The 20205-nt window shown below is 40.4% G+C and overlaps 1 protein-coding gene and 1 long non-coding RNA gene across 4 annotated transcripts in view; one reads left to right on the top strand and one right to left on the bottom strand.

Annotated features, from left to right (window-relative positions):
• LOC410674 (heterogeneous nuclear ribonucleoprotein L) overlaps nt 1–17749 on the top strand; it is a 142135-nt gene extending 124386 nt beyond the window's left edge. For 2 of the 3 annotated variants that reach the window (XM_006571375.3, XM_003251682.4), the window contains exons 7-11: nt 10848–10940; nt 12909–13207; nt 13860–14083; nt 14881–15140; nt 15390–17749. In XM_006571375.3, the coding sequence (XP_006571438.1) occupies nt 10848–10940; nt 12909–13207; nt 13860–14083; nt 14881–15140; nt 15390–15529 (1016 nt within the window). In that variant the 3' untranslated portion in view covers nt 15530–17749. The remainder of the gene's footprint in view (nt 1–10847; nt 10941–12908; nt 13208–13859; nt 14084–14880; nt 15141–15389) is intronic. The other variant, XM_006571376.3, reaches the window with a different exon arrangement.
• LOC113219189 lies at nt 1360–13932 on the bottom strand. Its single transcript, XR_003305941.1, has 3 exons — nt 13803–13932; nt 8424–8515; nt 1360–3818 (listed from the first exon to the last, which is right to left on the bottom strand). It is a non-coding gene; the product is annotated as an uncharacterized LOC113219189 (long non-coding RNA).
• Nucleotides 17750–20205: the final 2456 nt, after the last annotated feature.

Below are 20205 nucleotides of genomic sequence, written 5' to 3'. Positions count from 1 at the left end.
CATACATATATATATACATATATATATATAATTATAATATAAAACTAACCCGCAGAAAGAAAGGAAAAGACACACATGTATAGACGTATAATACGTGCCCCCGTATACGCAGACGGAATCTCGAGACAGAACAGAAAACAACAACAGTAACAACAACAACAACATCAACAACAAAAAGTATAATTAACAGTATATATATAAAAAAAAAATATATATATATACCTATATATATATACGTGTATATGTACATATATACAAAATACTTACGAAAGTGTAATATCGTGTATACACGGGATGACCGGAGATGCCGCCCGAAATGCGATTGTTGTCGCAGGAAAAAAAAAAAAACATACCATATACAAAAACAAACCGATATATATATATACAAAAAAAAAACAAAAAATATATATATATAATAAATAATCCAAAAAAATAAATAAATAAATAAATAAATATATATATACCAAAGTAATAAAAATCGTGCGACAAATCGAGCGGAAGGAGAATCCGAATGGAATTGTGGAAACACATGAGAACATGGGGGTTGTTATGTTGGAATGTTTGTCTGTGTGCAGATGCAGCCTACTCGTTGTTCACTTGACGGTGATGATGGATTCACGTGGAACCGAGTCAGGGCCCGGTGAGAATGTGGGGCTTAGGCAGGTCTACGGCTCTTACACCCTCTCCCCCTACTACTGTCTGCGAAGAGTGAGAGTGATAGTCATCGGTCTCTGTGAGAACGCGGACATCAAATCGTCCGTTCTATCTAGAGTTCGGAGAGGAACGGGGTGATCGAGAGAACACAGAACGCGGGGTTGATCACGGTAAGTCAGTTCATAAAACAAGTGTCTGTTCATAAAACCAGTTTCTACCAGAACAGTTTTTTTTTTCTTTCTCTTATACCTTTCTCTCTTTCTCTTTCTCTCTCTCTATATATATATATATATGTATATATGTACGTATATACGTATATATATATATATTTATTTCTCTCTTCTCTTTTCGAATTCTAACTGTCCACCACCATCCATCCTGTGCCCGCGAGAACGGGAGACTTAAATTTCCCGGATATAAATACCAGTTTGGAAAATCCTTTCCTCCGTTTTCACCCGAGCGAATCTTGTTCGCGCTTCGACGAAAGGTGGAGTCGATTTGTGCTCTCTGATCCGAGAGTGGCCGACCACCGAGTGAATACCGATTCGCGAATACCGCAGACACGGGAAAGCAGTTCGGGATTTATCGGGGTTTTTTTAAGTTGAGAATCGTGGAGAAGAAAGGTGGTCGAGTCCCCACCGCACAAGGATTAAACGGAAGAAGTTATCGCGATTTAATAGATTTTTTTTCAAGATTCGATATTTCTTTTTTTTTTCTTTCTTTTCTTTTCTTTTCAAACCGATTCGAAAAGAATTAACCAGTAGCAAGAAATGCTACACGCTACCCACTCTTTTTCAACGACGCGAACAATAGCTCAAGTGGGAAAGCAATGGTGAGTTGGAAGAGTTACGGAATCGTGGAACGTGACGTTTCGAACAAGGATTTTTCGCGATCGATAATAACCAGCAGTGAAAACCGGGGAGGAAGGAAGAGAAAAGTCCTTCTGTGTTGCATATACACCCCTATATCGTGCTCGATAAGCATCGCTGGAACTGATCACCGTTTTTTTTTTTTTTTTTTTTTTTTTACCCTCGGAAACACGGTGATCGATGGCGCGTCAGTTTGTTTGCAAGAGCGATGGCCGAAGCACGATTAAAAACTCGGGATTAAGAAAGTTCGATCCTGTTCGAGCTTTTTTAAAGGTCCCTGGGGAATTGCTATCTTTTTCCTCTCTTGTCGTCTCCGATCCAACGACCGTGATATTGGTTCTCTTTTTTTTTTTTTTTTTTTTTTTGCTTTCGAACGTGACAAAATTTCCTGTGTTTCAATTTAATTTTGTTGATCGAGAGAGAAAAACGGAGAACGTCCGAGAGGAATGAATATCGTTGCGCGGTGATGCTAACGCGATTGGAATGCCGGTGAACGTCCAATAATCAGTCAAAGCGTGAAGACCGTAAGTAGAAATGCTTGGATAACAGGCGCAAAGAGAACGGATTGAGAAACGAATGTAGTTGTGCTACTACACGATATACGTATGAACGCGTTCCACGTATATATACGTGGTTATTAATTAACGTGGCTACGTCACGATTGGTCACATTGTGTAAAGGATTATACGAAACGAAGCAATATTGCATTTCTAATTGCTCGCCGTTCATACGAAACACACGATAAACGATTCACCAGGGAATCGTTTCCAGATTCTATAAATATCACTGACAATCATTAAAAGCGTATTTTTCTTTTTTTTTTTTTTCTTTCCCCTCCTCCTTTTTTTCCATTCCTCGAAATTTTATTGCGTAAAGTGAATTCGTTACTCGTTTAATTATTGGAGGCGTGTGATTCATCAGAGCCGCGATAAAACGAAGTTTCATGCCTCGACCTTTCACCTTTCCTCGAACGCGTCCATACTGATATATTCGCATCGCATTTATAAGCCCTTTCTCGAACTGATTCCTGGAAATGAATCATTGGAAATAAATTTCTCGTCCTTTTATTTTTTTTCCTTTTCTTATACAATTGCGCCTCGATAGTGGATACGTATTTTGCACTTGATACTAGAGATAAATTATTATTATTTATTCTCTTCATTTTCTCGAACGAGCCTCTGCGCTTCTTTATTTTTATTTCGTTCAAATTTATCGTGTCGCACTCTTGTTAAAGAATCATCAACATCGAAAATCTCCAAGACACTTATCCTCCTCGTTATAATTCCAATATGACATCTGTGCGTCAAATCACACTGTGATACTTCGTTATCTGAAAATTTCGTCGAAAAAAAAAAAGAATTAATAATTAATATAAGAGATCCGATGGAAAACAAGCACGTTCCAATATTAGGTAATGCTTTATTCATGTAACGTGGCATCATATGCGTTATAAAAATGTAAAATAAAATAGAAGTAACAATACAGAGGAGATTAAAATTAACATACACGTGTCGTCCATAAATTTGTTTTCCAATAATAAAAAAAGAAAAAAAATAAACTCTTAAACTCTTTAACCATCGAGAGAGAAAAATGCACGCGAACATTTTATCTTTAGCTAAGATGCTCTTACTGTTCCTTTGAATACCGTCGAAATTAAACATTCCCTCTGAAACATCACACTAGAATCAGAAATTCCGTTCCCCTTCGTTTGAACCTGTTGCTCCCCCTTTCTCTTTAAACCGGCAACGGAAAACTTACCTGCACAACCACCTCGAAAAATCCTCCACGGTGACGAGCCGCCGTTACTTTACGATTATCACTGGGAGGAGATTCTTTCGAACGGCGGTTGAAACGTTAGATTCAACGTTGATAAACGTTGGCTTGCGGGGCAACAATTACGAATGCATTAAATTCCAAGATGCGGCCAAGATGTGTTTAAGAAGCGACCCTAATTTTCGCCCGTCACAAACTCTGCAACACTTCCTCTGGAATGGAGGCGATAACTCATCCCCCGCAAACTTGCGTAATCGCAACTTTTATCGCGCTTGTATTCGCAGCGTGGGACGTTCCCCGTGTTTATCCTAGAGGGAAAGAGGATGGTGGCCTAGGGGGTGATTTAAATTTCTTTCGAGCTTAATTTTCATTCTCGTCTCTTCGTGATGATTTTTTTCCTCCCTTGGAAAAAGGCTTTTTTAGAGGGTTGGGTTGTACAGAGGAGGAGGAGGAATCGATGTGACGATCACGGGTTGAATTTGTCTCTGTTGTGTGTCGATTTGTTAACGCATTTTTTCCTTCCTGGAAAATCACATGAATTAGTTTCTCGAATAATATTAAACATTTTTATCTCGCAAATAAGCGAAAGGTATTTTTAGAAAAATAAAAATTCCGGTATAGAAGTGAGAAGTGGTAGATTGAATTGTAGATCTGGAGTATGTAGAGTGTGAATTTTAAAAATTCCATTTTCCATTCTAAAAAATGTAATTCGTTTTGAAAAAAAGAAAAATAATAATAATAACGTGAATATATCTCTGACCTATCGCGATTAATCATATACACGAGTCGTTCTCGTATATATATATACACTCGTGTATGCAAATATAATAGTTTCGAAGCGAAATGAAATATTAATAATTTTATGGAGTCGCGTAATCTAGTTTTCACGGTGAAAATATACCGCGTAACTATATTTTCTTTCGTGGTAAATAAATTGACATAATGGAACGGGGGACAACGGGAGATATGGGATAATTTTCCCGACTAAATGAAACATTCTCGTACATCTGGTGAAACGGCGGCCATAATAACGGAAACAAGTAGATTTCAGCAACATTATTAATCTTGCGCAAGGTGTTTTAGCCCCTTTAGGTGATGCGATTAATCCAACCGTGAAATTTATTGTCATTATCTTAATCCTTAAGCGTCAGCATTAATCAACTTCTGATATTCATCATAACTCTCTAATAATTCGAATTCGAAGCTCGAGATTGCCAAGGCAAATCCAGCTTTCCCTTAACTAATTTCTCCCGAGATAATGGGTATCCGTTTAACAATTTCTCGACAAAACCAGATTTCTCATTTTGCAATTTTGCAATTCTTTCTCTGGAATAATGAAACGTAATATTTAAAAAAAAAATTTCAGAGATGGATACTCGACGAGAACAAAATTATTCTCGTTTGAAATTGAGCTTATCAATGCTCATTCCAGTTCTCTGATAAAATTTCAAATATTCTTCAAGTATCTTCTATCAAAGATTATTATTATTACAATGTTTGACATAAAAAGTCACGTCAGAAATATCGGAAGGGTTAAAAAAACAAAAAGACTCGACACTTTTCACCTCCCTCTATGTTATACCCTCGCAGATATCGACCAGGAATAACTAACCAAAACCATCGTGCACGCAATCAGGAACCGCATACGCTCGATCACTCACGATCATCCAATCCGTTTATAGCTTGCGTTCACGGTTTTGGGCGATGGGCTAACAGCCATCCATGTGGTCGGTGTTCTCCTCGACCGAGGTAATTTTATGGGGTGCGCGTTGCCAGTCAGCATTGTAGGTCGATACATAGGGGGCTCATAGTTGTTGTTGTTGGCCCGATGGAAACGCGTTTGAAGAGAGAGATTGCACTCGTGGTGCAGCCTCGAAAAGAAACAAAGGGATAACGACACGACGTTTCTGTCGTGACACGGCGCGGCCCCTCGTTGCACGCAACTGGATCGTTTGTAATTGTCGTTTCGGTGCAAAAAAAAAAAAAGGAAAAAAAAAGGAGAAAAGGGGAAAAGAAGAAAAAAAAGAGAGAAACGTTTTCATTACGCGTTGCCGTGGTTGTCCACTTCCAAGTACGAGTCGCGTTTTTATTCCCCGTCGTCGATGATTGAAAATTTTGGAAACTAGCGGAGTTTCGGGGTCACGAACTGTAACTTTAAAAACTACCCTCGAGCGTTGAAAAAAAAAAGCACTCGTGTTTCAGTTTGTACGAGTTTTTCGAGAGAATCGGTCAGATGCACTTGAGAATGAGTTTTTTTTTTTCTTTCTTTCTTTCGTTTTATGTAAAACTTGTTTGCCATCATATTTTCATCAATGTAAATTACAATTCCTGGATGTGATTGAATTGAATTTTTTTTCAACAGTTTTCTAATGTGACTCTTCAATTTTTATTAGATACAGATTAATCTTTAAAAAAAAAAAATTCCAAGGAAATTCTCTAAAAGCTGGAATCGTTAGAGTCAATTTACCATGCAACCTCATTTTAATCAGTTAAAAAGAGCAATTGATTTTTTTTTCCTTTTTCTTTTTTTTTTTGGTCCAACGTTTCCCTCGTTTCCAACGTTAAGCTGTTCATAGAGTAATACGCTCGTTATTCTGGCGCGTGTTAGAATTTCGTCAACCTATCCATCGGTTCCAATACCTGATTATAATAGTCCTCGAAGAGAGGCTTGCGTAGGGCAATTTATAAAGTTACAAGCCACGTTATGAAGGGTAATGGATCGTTAGTCTCGTGGTGGATGGTCGAATCACGTCGCGGAACGTGTTGACGTTTACGCTGATGGATGCCATCTTCCAACTCCTCCTTCCGTCATAACGCTCCTCTTTCGTCGGATCAACTCATTAGAATAGATGGACGAAAATTGACAATTTGCAGCTGGATTAATAGAGATTTAATAATAGTTAAACCGGTTAAATTCGTACAATCGCATTAATCCGCCGAATAATCCGTTTATTTAACGCGCATTTCATTACACGAGAATAACACAATGACGCCTACGCAATGACGCGAGCACAATTCTTTGTTACGCGGGTTATTACCGTCCTTAACAGTTCCCCCTCCCGTTTTTCGTTACACATCGCTGGAAAAAACGCGGAAAAAGACATAGGAGCGCGCGTTCGAAAATCCAGCGCAACACGAATAGCTCGTGTTCCCAATTGAAAGTCGGGAAGTGCTCGTCGATCGAGGCGCAATAGAGGAACGTTTTTGTCCGTCGGACACGCGATATCCAAAATCGCAATCTCCCAAGGTCCTCCGCGAGACCTACAAGTGCCAATATCGAGTTTCATGGACTTGTAAAAGCTTCCATATGACCCGGATGTATCCATCCCCGTATAGGAGCGAGCCCTAGCCTAAATTTTGCTTCGATGTTTCTCTCGTTATTAAAAATATCCCCCGCCCTCTCAGACAGCGTAGATTTCGCCGTCCCGAAATTTTTACACCATTTCTCCTTCTCCCATCGACGACACGCCGATGAAGAGAATTCACTTTAATGAAAAAAGTAATATCGGATTCTTCGACGGGGCGAGAAAAAAAGAAGAAGAAGAAGAAGAAGAAGAAGAAGAAGAAGTAGAAGAGGAGGGAAAAAAAAATTACATTCCCATCCTTTCCAAAGATTTTCGATGGATATTCCAAGAATTTAACACTGTCATATTACACCGTCCTGAATTATACACCACAACTACACCCTATCCTATCCCCTATCTATTATTCACGTATCAACGTGACCGTTTTGAAAACTTTGCGCGACACTCTCGATCTTGGTAAAATTATCCATCAAACCGTCAGATCGCTCGTTCCGAACTTCATCGTATATATAACTTCACCCTACTTTCAATCTTCCATCCAGTTAACCAACATGCAAACCGAGTTAACCCACCACACCCCCTCCACGTCGTCCCCTAACGAACTTAACTCTCGAAACTCGTAAATTATCCGAAACAGACTGATCTCTCCTCTTTCTTTTCTTTTCTTTTTTTCTTTAACGAAATATCAAACGTCGATTATTTATATGTGTTATACGAGAATAAGCGCGGCAACTTTCACAACAGACTGGCAAAAGTTATCCGTGTCTTTTCGCGGAAGATTGCAGCCGAAAGTTTCGCGTGGGGGAGGAACGGAGATCGATACGGCCATCACGACACGTAGGAGATTCTCTGGCCAACGGGTAATAGCATGTTTAAATCTAAGAGGAGGACGGATGGAACCGATTTTTGAAGGAGGAGTATCTCTCGTGTCTCTAACCTTTTACTTGGTCCAACCAAGCGGATAAGTATTCGCGAATCGAATCACGATCGACGAGCCATTGATCCATCGATCGTCCGGTTGATTTCGAATCATCGCGATCGTTGACCCTCCCCCAAAATTTTCTTATTACACTCCCGTTTCCGGTTGTTGGGGAAAGGAAAGGAGCGGCCGCCTCTCGAATAGCTCGAGGCTCACGTCATTGCTACGATTATTTGCTCGGCAGGTAAGTGTTTGTTTTCACGAGTTTGATAATCGAATCGTTCGGTTATGTAATTCCTCGGCCCGTTATGTATCGCCACTTTATCCCAACGGAAGTTATCGGGAACGGAATTTATACGCCGCGAATTTATCGACCGTGCGACCGTGCTTCCCCGAGTTTCGCTTCGCGTTAAATAGTTAGAATTAAATCCTTGGCCGGTTGTCGAGAAGATACGATTCCTTGAATTTAATCTAATTGACGTAATTGTAACGACGTACAAATTTTCCCTATTCTATGCAAATACGCGAATTATAATAATTAATTATAATAATGCGATGCATTGCTGAAATTGTAATTTAATTAATACATTTGTAAAGACGTTTAAGGAAAACTTTAGATTAAAATTATCTCGGTCATAGGTCGTATTTCCTTTCTTCGCGTTAATTGAAAAATAATACATAATTCAAAATTCGCGAGAAAAGTGCAACGTCGAAGGTGGCTTGCGTTTCGTAATTTCTGCCACGTTTAAAAAAACGTTACGTTCGCCGTTTATCGCCACCATACAGCGGTTGATTTCCCAGACGTCTTGATTTTCCAGACGTATCTTTAGTAAAAGAGCGACGCGACGACTCAAGACAACACTCGGTCGAGTGTTTTGATACGAATCTTCTTTTGTTACTTACTCTCTACTTGTCTCATTCCCGAGACATTGTTCAAGAAAAGTATCTTTTATTCCAAGAAATTTTTCAAGTTCTGATGATGCATCACCGCTATCCTGCAAAAATATAGAACGAAACAATTATTTCTTCGAATCATCTTTAATTTTAGAGTCTGTATATTTCCTCCCCAATATATTTTTTTTACAAAAGGAAGATTTCTCTCTTTTCCTCTTTCTCTCCTTCGAGAAAAAGAATTTATAAATCAAAAATTCAAAAATCAAGATGAATAAATCGTCGAGAAAAGAATCATCTTAAAATCTCCAGAAATTTTCAACGTTTCGATACTCGACAAAACAAGCCGATTGACTTCTCAAGTAAAACTTTGCTCACGATCTCGTCACCTGCCCTCCAATTTAATTTCAACATCCAAACGCAAACGTACAACGACGCGGTGACCGATACATTAATCACAACGCGTTACGCGTCTCTTTCCTCGCTTGGGTGAGGAAAAATCGTCGCAGGAAATCATCAAGGTGGCGGCGGTTTAACGACCGGAAATCCCTCCCCTTCTCCGTCGAATGCGAACGAACGAAATAAACGGAATGGATCGTTCCGCGTATGGATCTATCCATTGGGATGAAGATGCATCGTCGTTCTCGGCGGGCCGTGTGCACATTGGTGTGTGTCGGCACGCGATATCGAATATTCGAAATCAATATACAGGTTGCACGGAGGGGGGAGGAGAAGGGTGCATCCCTCGATGCAACGTGTGCGCGTGCACGCGCGACGTATATACAACTGTAATGCGGTTTAATATAGACCAATTGTATATGCCGCTTGGTTTCGGCGAAGAGGCGGTGAGATTATATCTCGAGGCGACAGGCGACAACAACGAAGGAAAACAAGTGACGATGGGCCTGTCTCTGCGCGCGCAATTGTGTATGGTAAAATGAAGCGTGGCCGGAAGCGGGAGCGTTTTTTCGAGAGGACGGATAAACGGAATTGGGAATCGTTTCGTTAGATGGAATTTTTATGAATATTGTTATTAATTTTGCCCGCGAAATTGGAACGTTAATGTTTATATCGCGTGTTATACCAAATTTGCCGTTTATTTTATCGGCTTGTTTCGAGCGATTGTGATTCGGGAAGAGAATATATTTGAGGAAATATATAGGAGAGGTATATATGGGAGAGAGGACGCTTTTGATTTATTATTAAACGGTTTTTCTTTCTCTCTCTTCGAAAGAACGCTTTTTGATGAAACAGCGTAGGGGGGAGAGGTAAATTGATTAAGTCGATCGAAGCAATATTTTCGCGCTGAAATAAAAAAAAAAAAAAATAAAACGTCCAACTCCATCGGAGGCGATATTTTCGCGTTAAATTGAGGATTCTTCGAAAAGCGAAGTTGATCACGATTCATAATGATTTTACTTGCGATATTTATAACGTTTTACTTCTCTAAAAAAATATATAATTAAAATTTCCTATTAATTCCCTCCTATTTATCACTTTGATTTACGTCACCGGTATACGGTAGCTGGCAAGAATTAAGCAGCCCTCGTGGTAAAGGAAATTCAAACCCCCTCCTCCCTCGAACTTTCCAACCACCTCGCTGCAACTCTTCGTCCACGGAGACCACCAAACACTCCCTTTAAATCCTCGAGGACCAGGCCAGAGTTAGTTTGGAATTTTTCGATCCTGACGTGGATCCTGACCTATCAAGAATCAGAGTTTCGTTCGAACCCTTTGCGGCCGTGTTTGTATCCCGGGAGACCGTCCCTCCCTCTCTCTCCCCCCGTAACTGCCGCGCTAAACTGGCCCCAAACTGTCAAAATCTCGCGTGTCTCCCCGGAATATCCGGCTATATCTTTGACTCATCCGAGTTATTCCCCTTCCCTCTCCAAGGAGATCGAGGTTGACACCACAGATGGCAGATTTCGCACAACACGAGCCGTGTTTCACTAGTCGGCTTGTTTCTGACGATCCGGACGCGAGAGATGATCCCCCGAAAGGGGATCGCGCGGGAATTGATTAATCCGCGCCACGTCGCGTCCGTCCGTTAGCTTTGCTAACTTATTCACAGGATTCGTTCTACGGTTTGCGCGCCGCCAATCGAGAGGAAAACCGATTCAATCCGTAGATTGAATTTCGCGCAATTCCGCTTGGCGAAACAAATTGCGCCTCGGCCAATCCCGATACACACACCGGAATAAAATAAAACCTGGGGGGAGGACCTGCTCGTTCCGTATACTATTTCTATAAATGGAAACCGAGGAAGGAGGGGAAGGAAAAAAAAAAAGAACGGGAGACAAGAAGATCCCTGATCGATATCGATCGATCGATTCCAGAAGTTTTGCTTGCTTGGTTGCCAGCTTGCTTGCGATCGTTCGGAAACAAAACGATGGATAGTATAATTGAGATGGTTTTTTTCTCTTTTCTTTTTTACAGGATCGAGCGCGCACAAAAACGACGCGACAGGAAATGGAAGGCCGGCTCCCCTTTTGGCGGAACCCAGATACGGCGCCGCGCCACAGCCATACGGTAAGTGTGCCTCATCCCAACTCGCGCCCGACCAACCACCTCCTCTTCCCTCTTCCTCCCCTTCCCTCACCCGCCCCTCGTTTCCCTCCTCGTTTCTCTCTTTGATAGTCAAATTAAGCGAACTAATTGAGAAAACGGATGGGCCATCGAACGAGGTCGAGCTCTCTTTGCATTCGATACTTTTCCCTCCGGTACGCGCGAAATCCGCTGAATCCGCGTAATTGTATAGCAGTAATCTCTGGAATAGAAGTTTTCGAACTGTGATTCTCATTTTTGCCGGGGGAGTCCCCGTGAATAGTGAATAGTTCGTTACCGGAATTATTAGGCCAGAAAAATGTGTCGTAACAGGATATTTTGCCCGAAATATATTTCCGGATTTACGATTGAAAGTTTTTATCGTTCGCGCCATTCCGTATTTTTATGCAATTTTGTTTTATTTTCTATTTTTCTCGATTTGTATTTTTTTTTTTTCGAAAGAACGATGCGATAAATAGAATGATAAATGGAATGACAAATGGCGTGATTGACGGGCAAAATTTTTGGAGATTTTGGAAATTGTGTCGTGTTTCGTTGATCGTTGATCGAAGTATACGGCGTGAAAATTATCACGTTTCGGCGTGGTTATATATTAAATTGCATTGATTCGTAGTAGGTAGAGGATAGCGGAGAGGCAGATTTCCGTTACGGTTTCCTACGGAAAATTATTATTACGACGGACTCGTGATATGCAAGATATTAACAGAGCGGAGGAATTTTGACAGAAAATCGATGATGTAATTGTAGCCGAGTTATGTCGCGATCGAGCTATCGAAAACTATATAATCGTGGACGTAACCCAATCTGAGGAATCGCGGTGTCCGTTTGAAGAATGGGATCCGAGAAGCTTCGATAACGAGAAATACTCGTGTTCGATGAGTTGATAGAATCGAATATTTTTCAATCGAACGGAATTGTTAACAAATTGTAAAGCGAAATTTTTAATAATTGTATAAAGCGTATTTTAATATTAATCAATTACCAACACACCTTGTATTAATAAAATTTGTCCCCCCCTCCATGTGGCAAAGAAAAGAAATTTGGAAAAAGAGGTGTAGAAGTGAGAAATTCTTCTCCGAGGAAGTAACACCAGGGGACATTAAATAAAGAACAGATAAAATTCCGAAGTTGAAGTTGAAGAAAGTTGGAGCGACTGAAGAAAACTGGATCAACAACGTTCAAAGAACAATGTCAGAGTGGAACTTTGAGAGCGATTCTCGGCCAGTGATTAGATCATAATGTTACCCATCATCCTGTCTTTAAGGAATGAAACAATTTTTACATCGTTGTTGCTTTTAAAATAAAATAAAATAAAATAAAATATTATATCTTCTTTTGTAACCAAAGAAAAACTTATTATTATATAATTTTTTGCGTTGTTGCTTTCTTCTCACAACATCTCAAAAATCTTTCTCTCACAGAGAATCCTACCTATTATTTTCATCCAATATAAAACCATCACCATTTTTCGAATAATTAACAAATAAAAAAAATATATAACGCACCTTCCAACAGAAGGTTATCCAATACACTGTACTTCGATTATAATATCGAATATAGTGGCCAAAAAAAAAGATAAAAAAAATAATAAAAACTCGCGTATCTAAACGATTCGAAAACCCATATTCCCCTCGTTCATTCGACGCGTTAAACGACCATTCACCGGGAACAATTAATATTTCCTCTCGCCTCTCGTGATTAATAGGGACGCAACAGTCGCTCGATTTCCATAATTAGCGTATTAACCATTGGAACATGGAACGCGCTGCTAGATCACACGCTCGATATTGCGCGAGGATGAAATCATCGACAGAGAGAGAGAGAGAGAGAGAGAGAGAGAGAGAGAGAGGGAGAGAGAGAGAGAGTTAGACAAAGGACGCATCGACTCGCCTCGAACACGCCTCCACACATCTCGATCGCTTTTGTTCGCAGGATCCACGCCACAGGTAACTTTCCCACCTGGTGCCGGTCACGATCGTTACGAGGAGAATTTCAATGGACCAGCCACGTATGCGGAGCCGTACGTGGAGCGTTACGGTATTAAGAGCGATTTCAGCGGTCGAGAACCATTACATCCTACGCCACCTCGACCTGGTTACGTGCCCACCTTGGGGCAGACGCCACCTTCGAGCACGCAGGGTTCCGTGATGATGGTCTACGGGCTGCAACCGGATAAAGTCAACACGGACAAACTGTTCAACTTGTTCTGCCTGTATGGAAATGTAACCAAGGTACGTCGGGCTTTTGCATTAATGTTCCTTGATTGGATAAAGACCGGGTGAAATTTGTTAAAGGGGGGGGGTTGTTTTTGCTGGCCCTCTCGAATATCGTATTTGCCAAACGATCGTCCGTGGAATTTCTTGCCTCTTGGCGTGAAAAGAAGAATATATTTGGATATATTTCGCGGAATTCGAATCTCTTAGAGGATAAGTTAGATTAATGTTGATTGTAACATCTCGATTCGGGATATGCAAAGAAAGTAGTATGAAAGTTTGATTAAACTTTGGAGGCGAGGAAGAAGAAAGGACAAATTGATACTATGATCTGAATAAATTAAATTTGAATTTGAATCTCGTTATCCGTAATTAACGTTAACTACATTTTTGGCACAAAGAAAACTATGAAAATTTGATTAACTTGGGGGATGAACAGGATAAAGAAACGATGACGCGAGTCGATGGTATAAACTATTCAGTTTCTCGTTAAATAGAGTTAAGAGATTTTTAGATTTTTAGATTTTTAGAATTTCGAATCTCGTCGTCGTTAAATAAAATAACATTAATGCAAAAAATTTTTGGATAAGAAAAGATAAAAAGAAAGAATTACCTCCTCCTTCGATTGATCCTCCAAATTGATTCTAAACTTGAATGATTCTACAAACAGGTGAAGTTCTTGAAGACGAAAGAGGGCTGCGCAATGATCCAGATGGGCGACAGCATAGCCGTGGAACGTTGCCTACAGAATCTGAACAACGTGACGATCGGCACAGACGGAAGGTTGCAGCTCGGTTTCTCGAAGCAGGCTTTCCTCTCGGACGTCACCAATCCCTACATTCTGCCCGACAAGACGGCGAGCTTCAAAGATTTCACAGGAAGCAAGAATAACAGGTATGAGATCGAACTATCCATCCTGTGTATCTATCTTAAAATTCTATCTCTTCCTTCGATTCTATTTTTATCCGCTTGTTATCCTCTTTAACTCGTTTTTCGTACTTCTATTATATATTTTCAACGTAACTCTATTAATTTCGATTATTAGATCAGATCGAACAAAATCGTATTTCCCTTGAAAATCGATCAAATCCTCCGAAAGATGATCTCTGAAATCAATTCGAAGTAGCGAAATCTCTCGAAACGAAGCTGAATGAACGTTAACGAGAGAGATTTTACGGTATCTGGAGAATTGGACGAACGTTTCGCATTGACGAACACGTTTCTTGTGGAAACGGAACAACGGAGCGCAATTAACGACGCTCCTACTTCCGGAGATTTCGAGCTCCACTTCTCGGACGGGTTTAATATCTATTTGATGAGAATTTAATCGCGGCCGCGAGATTTTTAGAACGATCTTCTTGTTTCGCGATCATCTTTCTCTCCATCGATTACGCGATTACTTATCGCGAGCGAATTAATCGCGAAGAGAAGTTGAATTTCGAATTTTGAAGTTGAAATTTCGCAATCGGAACACGTAAATCGATTCGATGGATATTCAAATTCGTCGTGTTTTCATCCCGCCACGCTATACTTGTTTTACCCCGTGCGTAATATGAATACGCGTCGTGCGGTTTGCATTTTAATTTCGTCGCGCGCTAATTAAATAATCGAATGGAACGAAGCGAAGATTTATTGAAATTCCCGATAAATTGGCCGTGTTGGTTTAATCGTAAACGTTATTGTTATTTCAGGTTCCTAAATCCAGCGATGGCCAATAAAAATAGAATACAACCACCCTCAAAGATAGTCCACTTTTTCAACACGCCCCCGGACTTAACCGAGGAGACCGTGCATCGCGTGTTCGTGGAACGCGGTATCGAGGCGCCGACGACGGTAAAACTGTTCCCCCTTAAATCGGAACGATCGTCGTCCGGCCTCATCGAGTTCAGCAGCGTCGGAATCGCGGTAGCCGCCATCATGGAATGCAATCACACAGCATTGGAAAACAGCAGTGAGTATTTCTCCGCAAAATCTCCCCTCCGTAAAATAATTTATAATTTCAATTTCTTCCCAAGTGATCTTCTTCCACTAATAATAAGTCAGAGAATTAGTTCCTCGAATTTGATAAACTTCTTTCGACGCGAATTTATTCATACAAATAAATTTTACTCGATTCGTTTCGTAAAATGAATAATTTGAAAAGCGAATGAGAAGTCTGATTGTCTCTGATTATCCCCCATCCCCCCCTCTTCTTTTCCAGATGGCAAATTCCCATACATAATGAAACTGTGCTTCTCGTCGTCCCGCACCATACCAACGAGTTTCCCGCCCAGCAGCGGCAGCACGTCGAGCAATTCCGCCGGTAATGGCCACGTCAAAATGCAGCAGGACTCGGAATAGAACGGCGAGGTCCAGGGCCAGCAGCGTCAGCGTCAGCGCCAGCGTCCCTCTCTCGCCCTGCACCCGTTGTGTGCCCCGACGGGCACGGCCCTGCACCCAGCCGCAGCGATTACACTCTCCCCGGTCTTACCGCCGCCCGTGCCGCCTCCCCTGCCGCCCACCTGCGTTCTGATCGCCACTCCAACTCTCTATCCTACCGTGCCACCGCCACCACCGCCTCCGTTGCCTACGTTCTGGCCGTACTGATGAGAAGAGCAGCGGGCCTACTCGCCGGACGAGGCAGCAAAAGACGGAAAAAGAAAAGAAAAAAAAAAATATATATATATATATACATATATACATATACATGTATGTATACACATATGTGTGCATATATGTGTATATATGTGTGTGTGTGTGTGTACGTGTGTGTGTATGTGTGTATGTATGTGCGTATATACGCCACGCGCTTGTCCTCGAATATTCATATTCTACTACTGCTGCTGCTGCTGCATACTGAATATCCTTTTATTATCGACTACCGTCGCTATTCCTCCTCGCCGCGTGGTGACCAAATCTCTGGCAAAGATCAGACGCTGGTCGCTGGAAGAAGAATCGGTTCCGTTCGGGGGTCAGCGGGCCGGAACTCGGCCTCGATCGAGGGTCGAGAGGTAATAAATAAATAACTGAATAAAGGGAAAAAAAAGAAAAAAAAGAAAAAAAAAGAAAGAAAGAAAGAAGGAAGGAAGGAAGGAATCTGGCTCGGAGTGGTTCTCTCGCTGGAAAATGTGATCGCGGCGTCGTCGGCGGGATCTCATCGTCGTCGACAGGGTGGAACGTGGCTGGCACGAGCGAGCTACTACGAAGGTCATCGAGGATCGTCCGCATGGCTGGATCGAAATGAAAGAGTTTATATAGGAAGGCGAGAGAGACATCGAGGGGCATCGATGTCTGTCTTCTACTTATTTTTCTTTTTTATCATCTCTCCTTTACTTTTTGCCCTCTCTCGATCACCGATCTACGCACTCTTCTTTCTCCTCTTCCGTACATTCATTCTCTGTATATTCTCCTTCTTTTTTTCTTCTTTCTTTCTTTCTTCTTCCTTTTTTTTATCTTCTATCATTTTTCGTTTCGATCTCATCCCCCATCTCTTTCGTTTCTTCTTTCCTCCTTGCGTTGCTTTCGGCGAGGTCCGGGTATACGTGCTTAATCCGTGTTGCGGAGATCCCGTTACCGTCAGTAGTGTGTCAGTATTAACAACGGAACGAATCCTCGACCGTATCGTTAGAATTCGTTGAGAAAAACGGAGAGCGCCGTTCTTCTTTCGCTCGAGGAACGACAAGGAATGCCGAGGATTCGATTCGTAACCTTCGTGGAAGCTTGTTTCCTTCTGTTAGACGCGGGGATCGATCGTGAAGAATTGTCTTGTGTGTGTATATATATATGTATGTATATATATATATACACAAAGAAAGAAGAGAGAGAGAGAGAGAGAGAGAGAGAGAGAGAGAGAGAGAGAAACCTAGTGTCTAATGGGAGGTTGGTCATGGTGGGCACAGATTACATATCAAGGGGCTAGGGAAGCGAGACCAATACCTTTTCACGAGCAACTGTCGAGCAATTGTCGTCGTCGTGTAACGACTTCACTCGTTGTCGAAATATTTGAAAAAAATGTTTAGAGGAAAAAAGAAAAAATATATATATATAAAAATATAAAAAAGGAATAAATAAAATCGGCGATCCCTCGCGAAGCTGGCAGACCACAGAACACAGAACAGTTGCTTCTACGCGTTGATCCAGCGCGTATATAACGTAATCACGTATCGCACAGCGGCAAATCATTACGTGTTCTCCACCATTGTTCGTTTCCGTGGCACGTGGTACGAGCTCTAACCACGTCTCTTTTACGTGCACATTTTTAAACCGGGGAAATAAGAAAGAAAGAGAGAGAGAGAGAGAGAGAGAAGAGAAAGAGGAAGGGAAAAACGATGAAAAGGAAGAAGCAAACCAGAAAAAGACACCTCCACGATCTCGAAGCCGAGTGCACCACCGCGTTCCTCGTTGACCATTTCTCATGGGATCCAAAATAAATCGGAGGTTCCTCATCGACCATTATAGAAGATACAACTAATTGGATACAATTATCTGAGAGTGTTCAGGGGATCTGGATCAATCGTGCACGCGAGTATGTCCGCCTATATATTATGAAAAACATAAGATAAACTGCTCCGTCACGACGAAGAAAAAAATAGAAAGGAACAAATAAATAATAAAATATATATATACGACTCGCGAGAATCTTTTTGCTATGGAGTAAGAAACGAGAGAGAGAGAGAGAGAGAGAGAGAGAGAGAGAGAGAGAGAGAGAGAGAGGAGGAGGAGAAAATATGGAAAACAATAATAATTAACAATAAAGAGGGAAAAAAGCAAAAGTCTCCATTGTTCTTCGATTCTGATAGCTCTGTCTGTCGTTGTTTTATATACTCTATACGTGTATATATATTATATATTGATAGCCATACATGCGCTTCGAATACGAATATCTATTTATGTTTTCACATTGTTCAGATTTTATTTACAACGCTTGGAATTGTGCTCGCAAGAGAGAGAGAGAGGGAGGGAGAGAGTGAGAGAAAGAGTGAATGAGCGAATGAAAGAAAGAAAGAGAGAGAAAGAAAGAAGGAAAGAAAGATTTTTCTGTAGGTAATCAAGTTTGAGAAGATGCATTTGTTTTTTGCACGTTGAATATCGGATACTTCGGTCCCGCGACATCCGGTTTTCTCGCCGGAAACTCTTTTCGACGGGAAACGTTAAGAGAGAACAAAAAAAAACCGTCTCGAACAGAGTCTCGCTTCTTCTTTTTCGCGTCGCACGAGGAAGCTTCTCGCGAGTCTCGATTTTGGAGAAGAGAAACGATTGAGCGGAGGAGGATGAGGAAAGAGGGAGTAGAGAAAAATGGAAGAGAGAAACTGATGCAGATACAATGATCGTCCCGATTGTTGGTGTTTATCGATCGAGAAGATAAAAGAAAAAAAAAATCGTTGACTGCAACCTTGCTTCTTCTCGATGAAATGTAAGATACGGAACGGGGGAATGGAGAGAAGGAATACAGAGAAAAAAAAAAGAACGAAAAGTTCTTCCCCCCCTACTACGAGCTGTGTAGTGTGTTCAGGTTGCGACGACGATTCGATATACGCGTGCATTGAGAAAAAGAACGGATAGGAGAAATGAGAAATGGAAAGAGAGAGAAGGGAAGAGAGAGAGAGAGAGAGAGAGAGAAAAAGAAGAGGAAAAATAAAGAGGAGGAAAGGGAGAAAGAAGCAAACGTGCGATCGAAGGGTTATATTCTCTTGAAAGCGCTCGTACACTATTGATCAGATCGCGGACTGTGAATTGAATTTTATATGAAGACAATGAAGTCGACGACACACAATATATTAGTGGTCCCACGGCAATATTTTGTCGGGCCGGGGGACGTTTTTATATAAGAAAGGTTTTAGATCTCCGATTTAAGAAATAAGATTACGAAAAAAAAAAAAAGTGAATAAAAAAAAAATGCGAAAAAAAGCGTAAGGTTAAAGTAAAAAAATAATAATAATAATAATAATAAAAGTATAAAAGATTAATAAGTTGTGTTTTTGAAGCGAACCAAATGATTACTCTAAAAATAAATGTAAAAAGAAAAAAAAAAAAATTAATAGAGACTTGACTCGGCCATACGTAACGTAAGATAATAAGAAACAAAACAAAATACAAACAAGTAAGGAAAAAAAAAAGGGGGGGGCTAAGTGTCGCTTGTTGGTTACCCCTTTTTCAAAGGATGCGTGAGAGAGAGAGCGAGAGAGAGAGAGAGAGAGAGCGAGAGAGAGCGAGAAATAAGATAATCCGCCATTTTTGTCCATTGATCGATTGAGAGAGAGAGACCTAACTTACGCAAACAAAAAAAAAAACAAAAAATAATAACGAGAATTATAAACTTATATAAGAGAATTAAGGTGACAAAAAAAGTGTTTATATTCGAGGCAATATTTGTTACAATACAACTATAGAGGATAAGTTCTAAGGGGCTCAGTATCGCAAAAGCGAGGATCCTTGTTGATTGCTGAGATAAATAGAGAAGAATATAACGTAAGGATTAAACAAAAAAAAAAAACAAAAAAAAAATATGAGTGAGAATGATAGCGAATAAAAAAAAAATCGGAAGAAAAAGAAGAGTATAACCACGTATATACCATGTTGCTATTTGACAAGAGTATCTCGTCAATGGGAGAAAAATTATAACTTATCAATCGTAGGATATGTGTATATCGATGAGAAAGAAAAAGGTACTAACTAACTAACGAATTAAGGGAAAAATTTAAGAAAACAAAAGGACAATTAAAAAGAAAACTATAGATGCACTATATATAATTAAAAAGTACGTGCTCGATGATCGTTGCGTTGACGATAAATGGATCGTTCGTTTATTATTTTTCGATTCCTATTCACGACTATTGTGTTCTGTTTCCACGACTTATCGATATTATATTTTTTTCGTTCTTAATTTTTTCTCGTTTTTTTTTTCTTTTTCTTTTTCTTTTTCTTTTTTAAAAACGTCCAACCACTGGGAGGATTGTAAAATTGTTTCTTACATCACATTCTTGTATTTTTTTATTACGAATTATAATTAAGATGGTTACTATTGATTATTACTATTG

Source organism: Apis mellifera, linkage group LG1 (assembly GCF_003254395.2).
Source record: "Apis mellifera strain DH4 linkage group LG1, Amel_HAv3.1, whole genome shotgun sequence".
Taxonomy (NCBI): Eukaryota; Metazoa; Arthropoda; class Insecta; order Hymenoptera; family Apidae; genus Apis; species Apis mellifera.
Note: the sequence above shows the minus strand (reverse complement) of the source record. Positions and strands in the feature narration are given on the sequence as shown.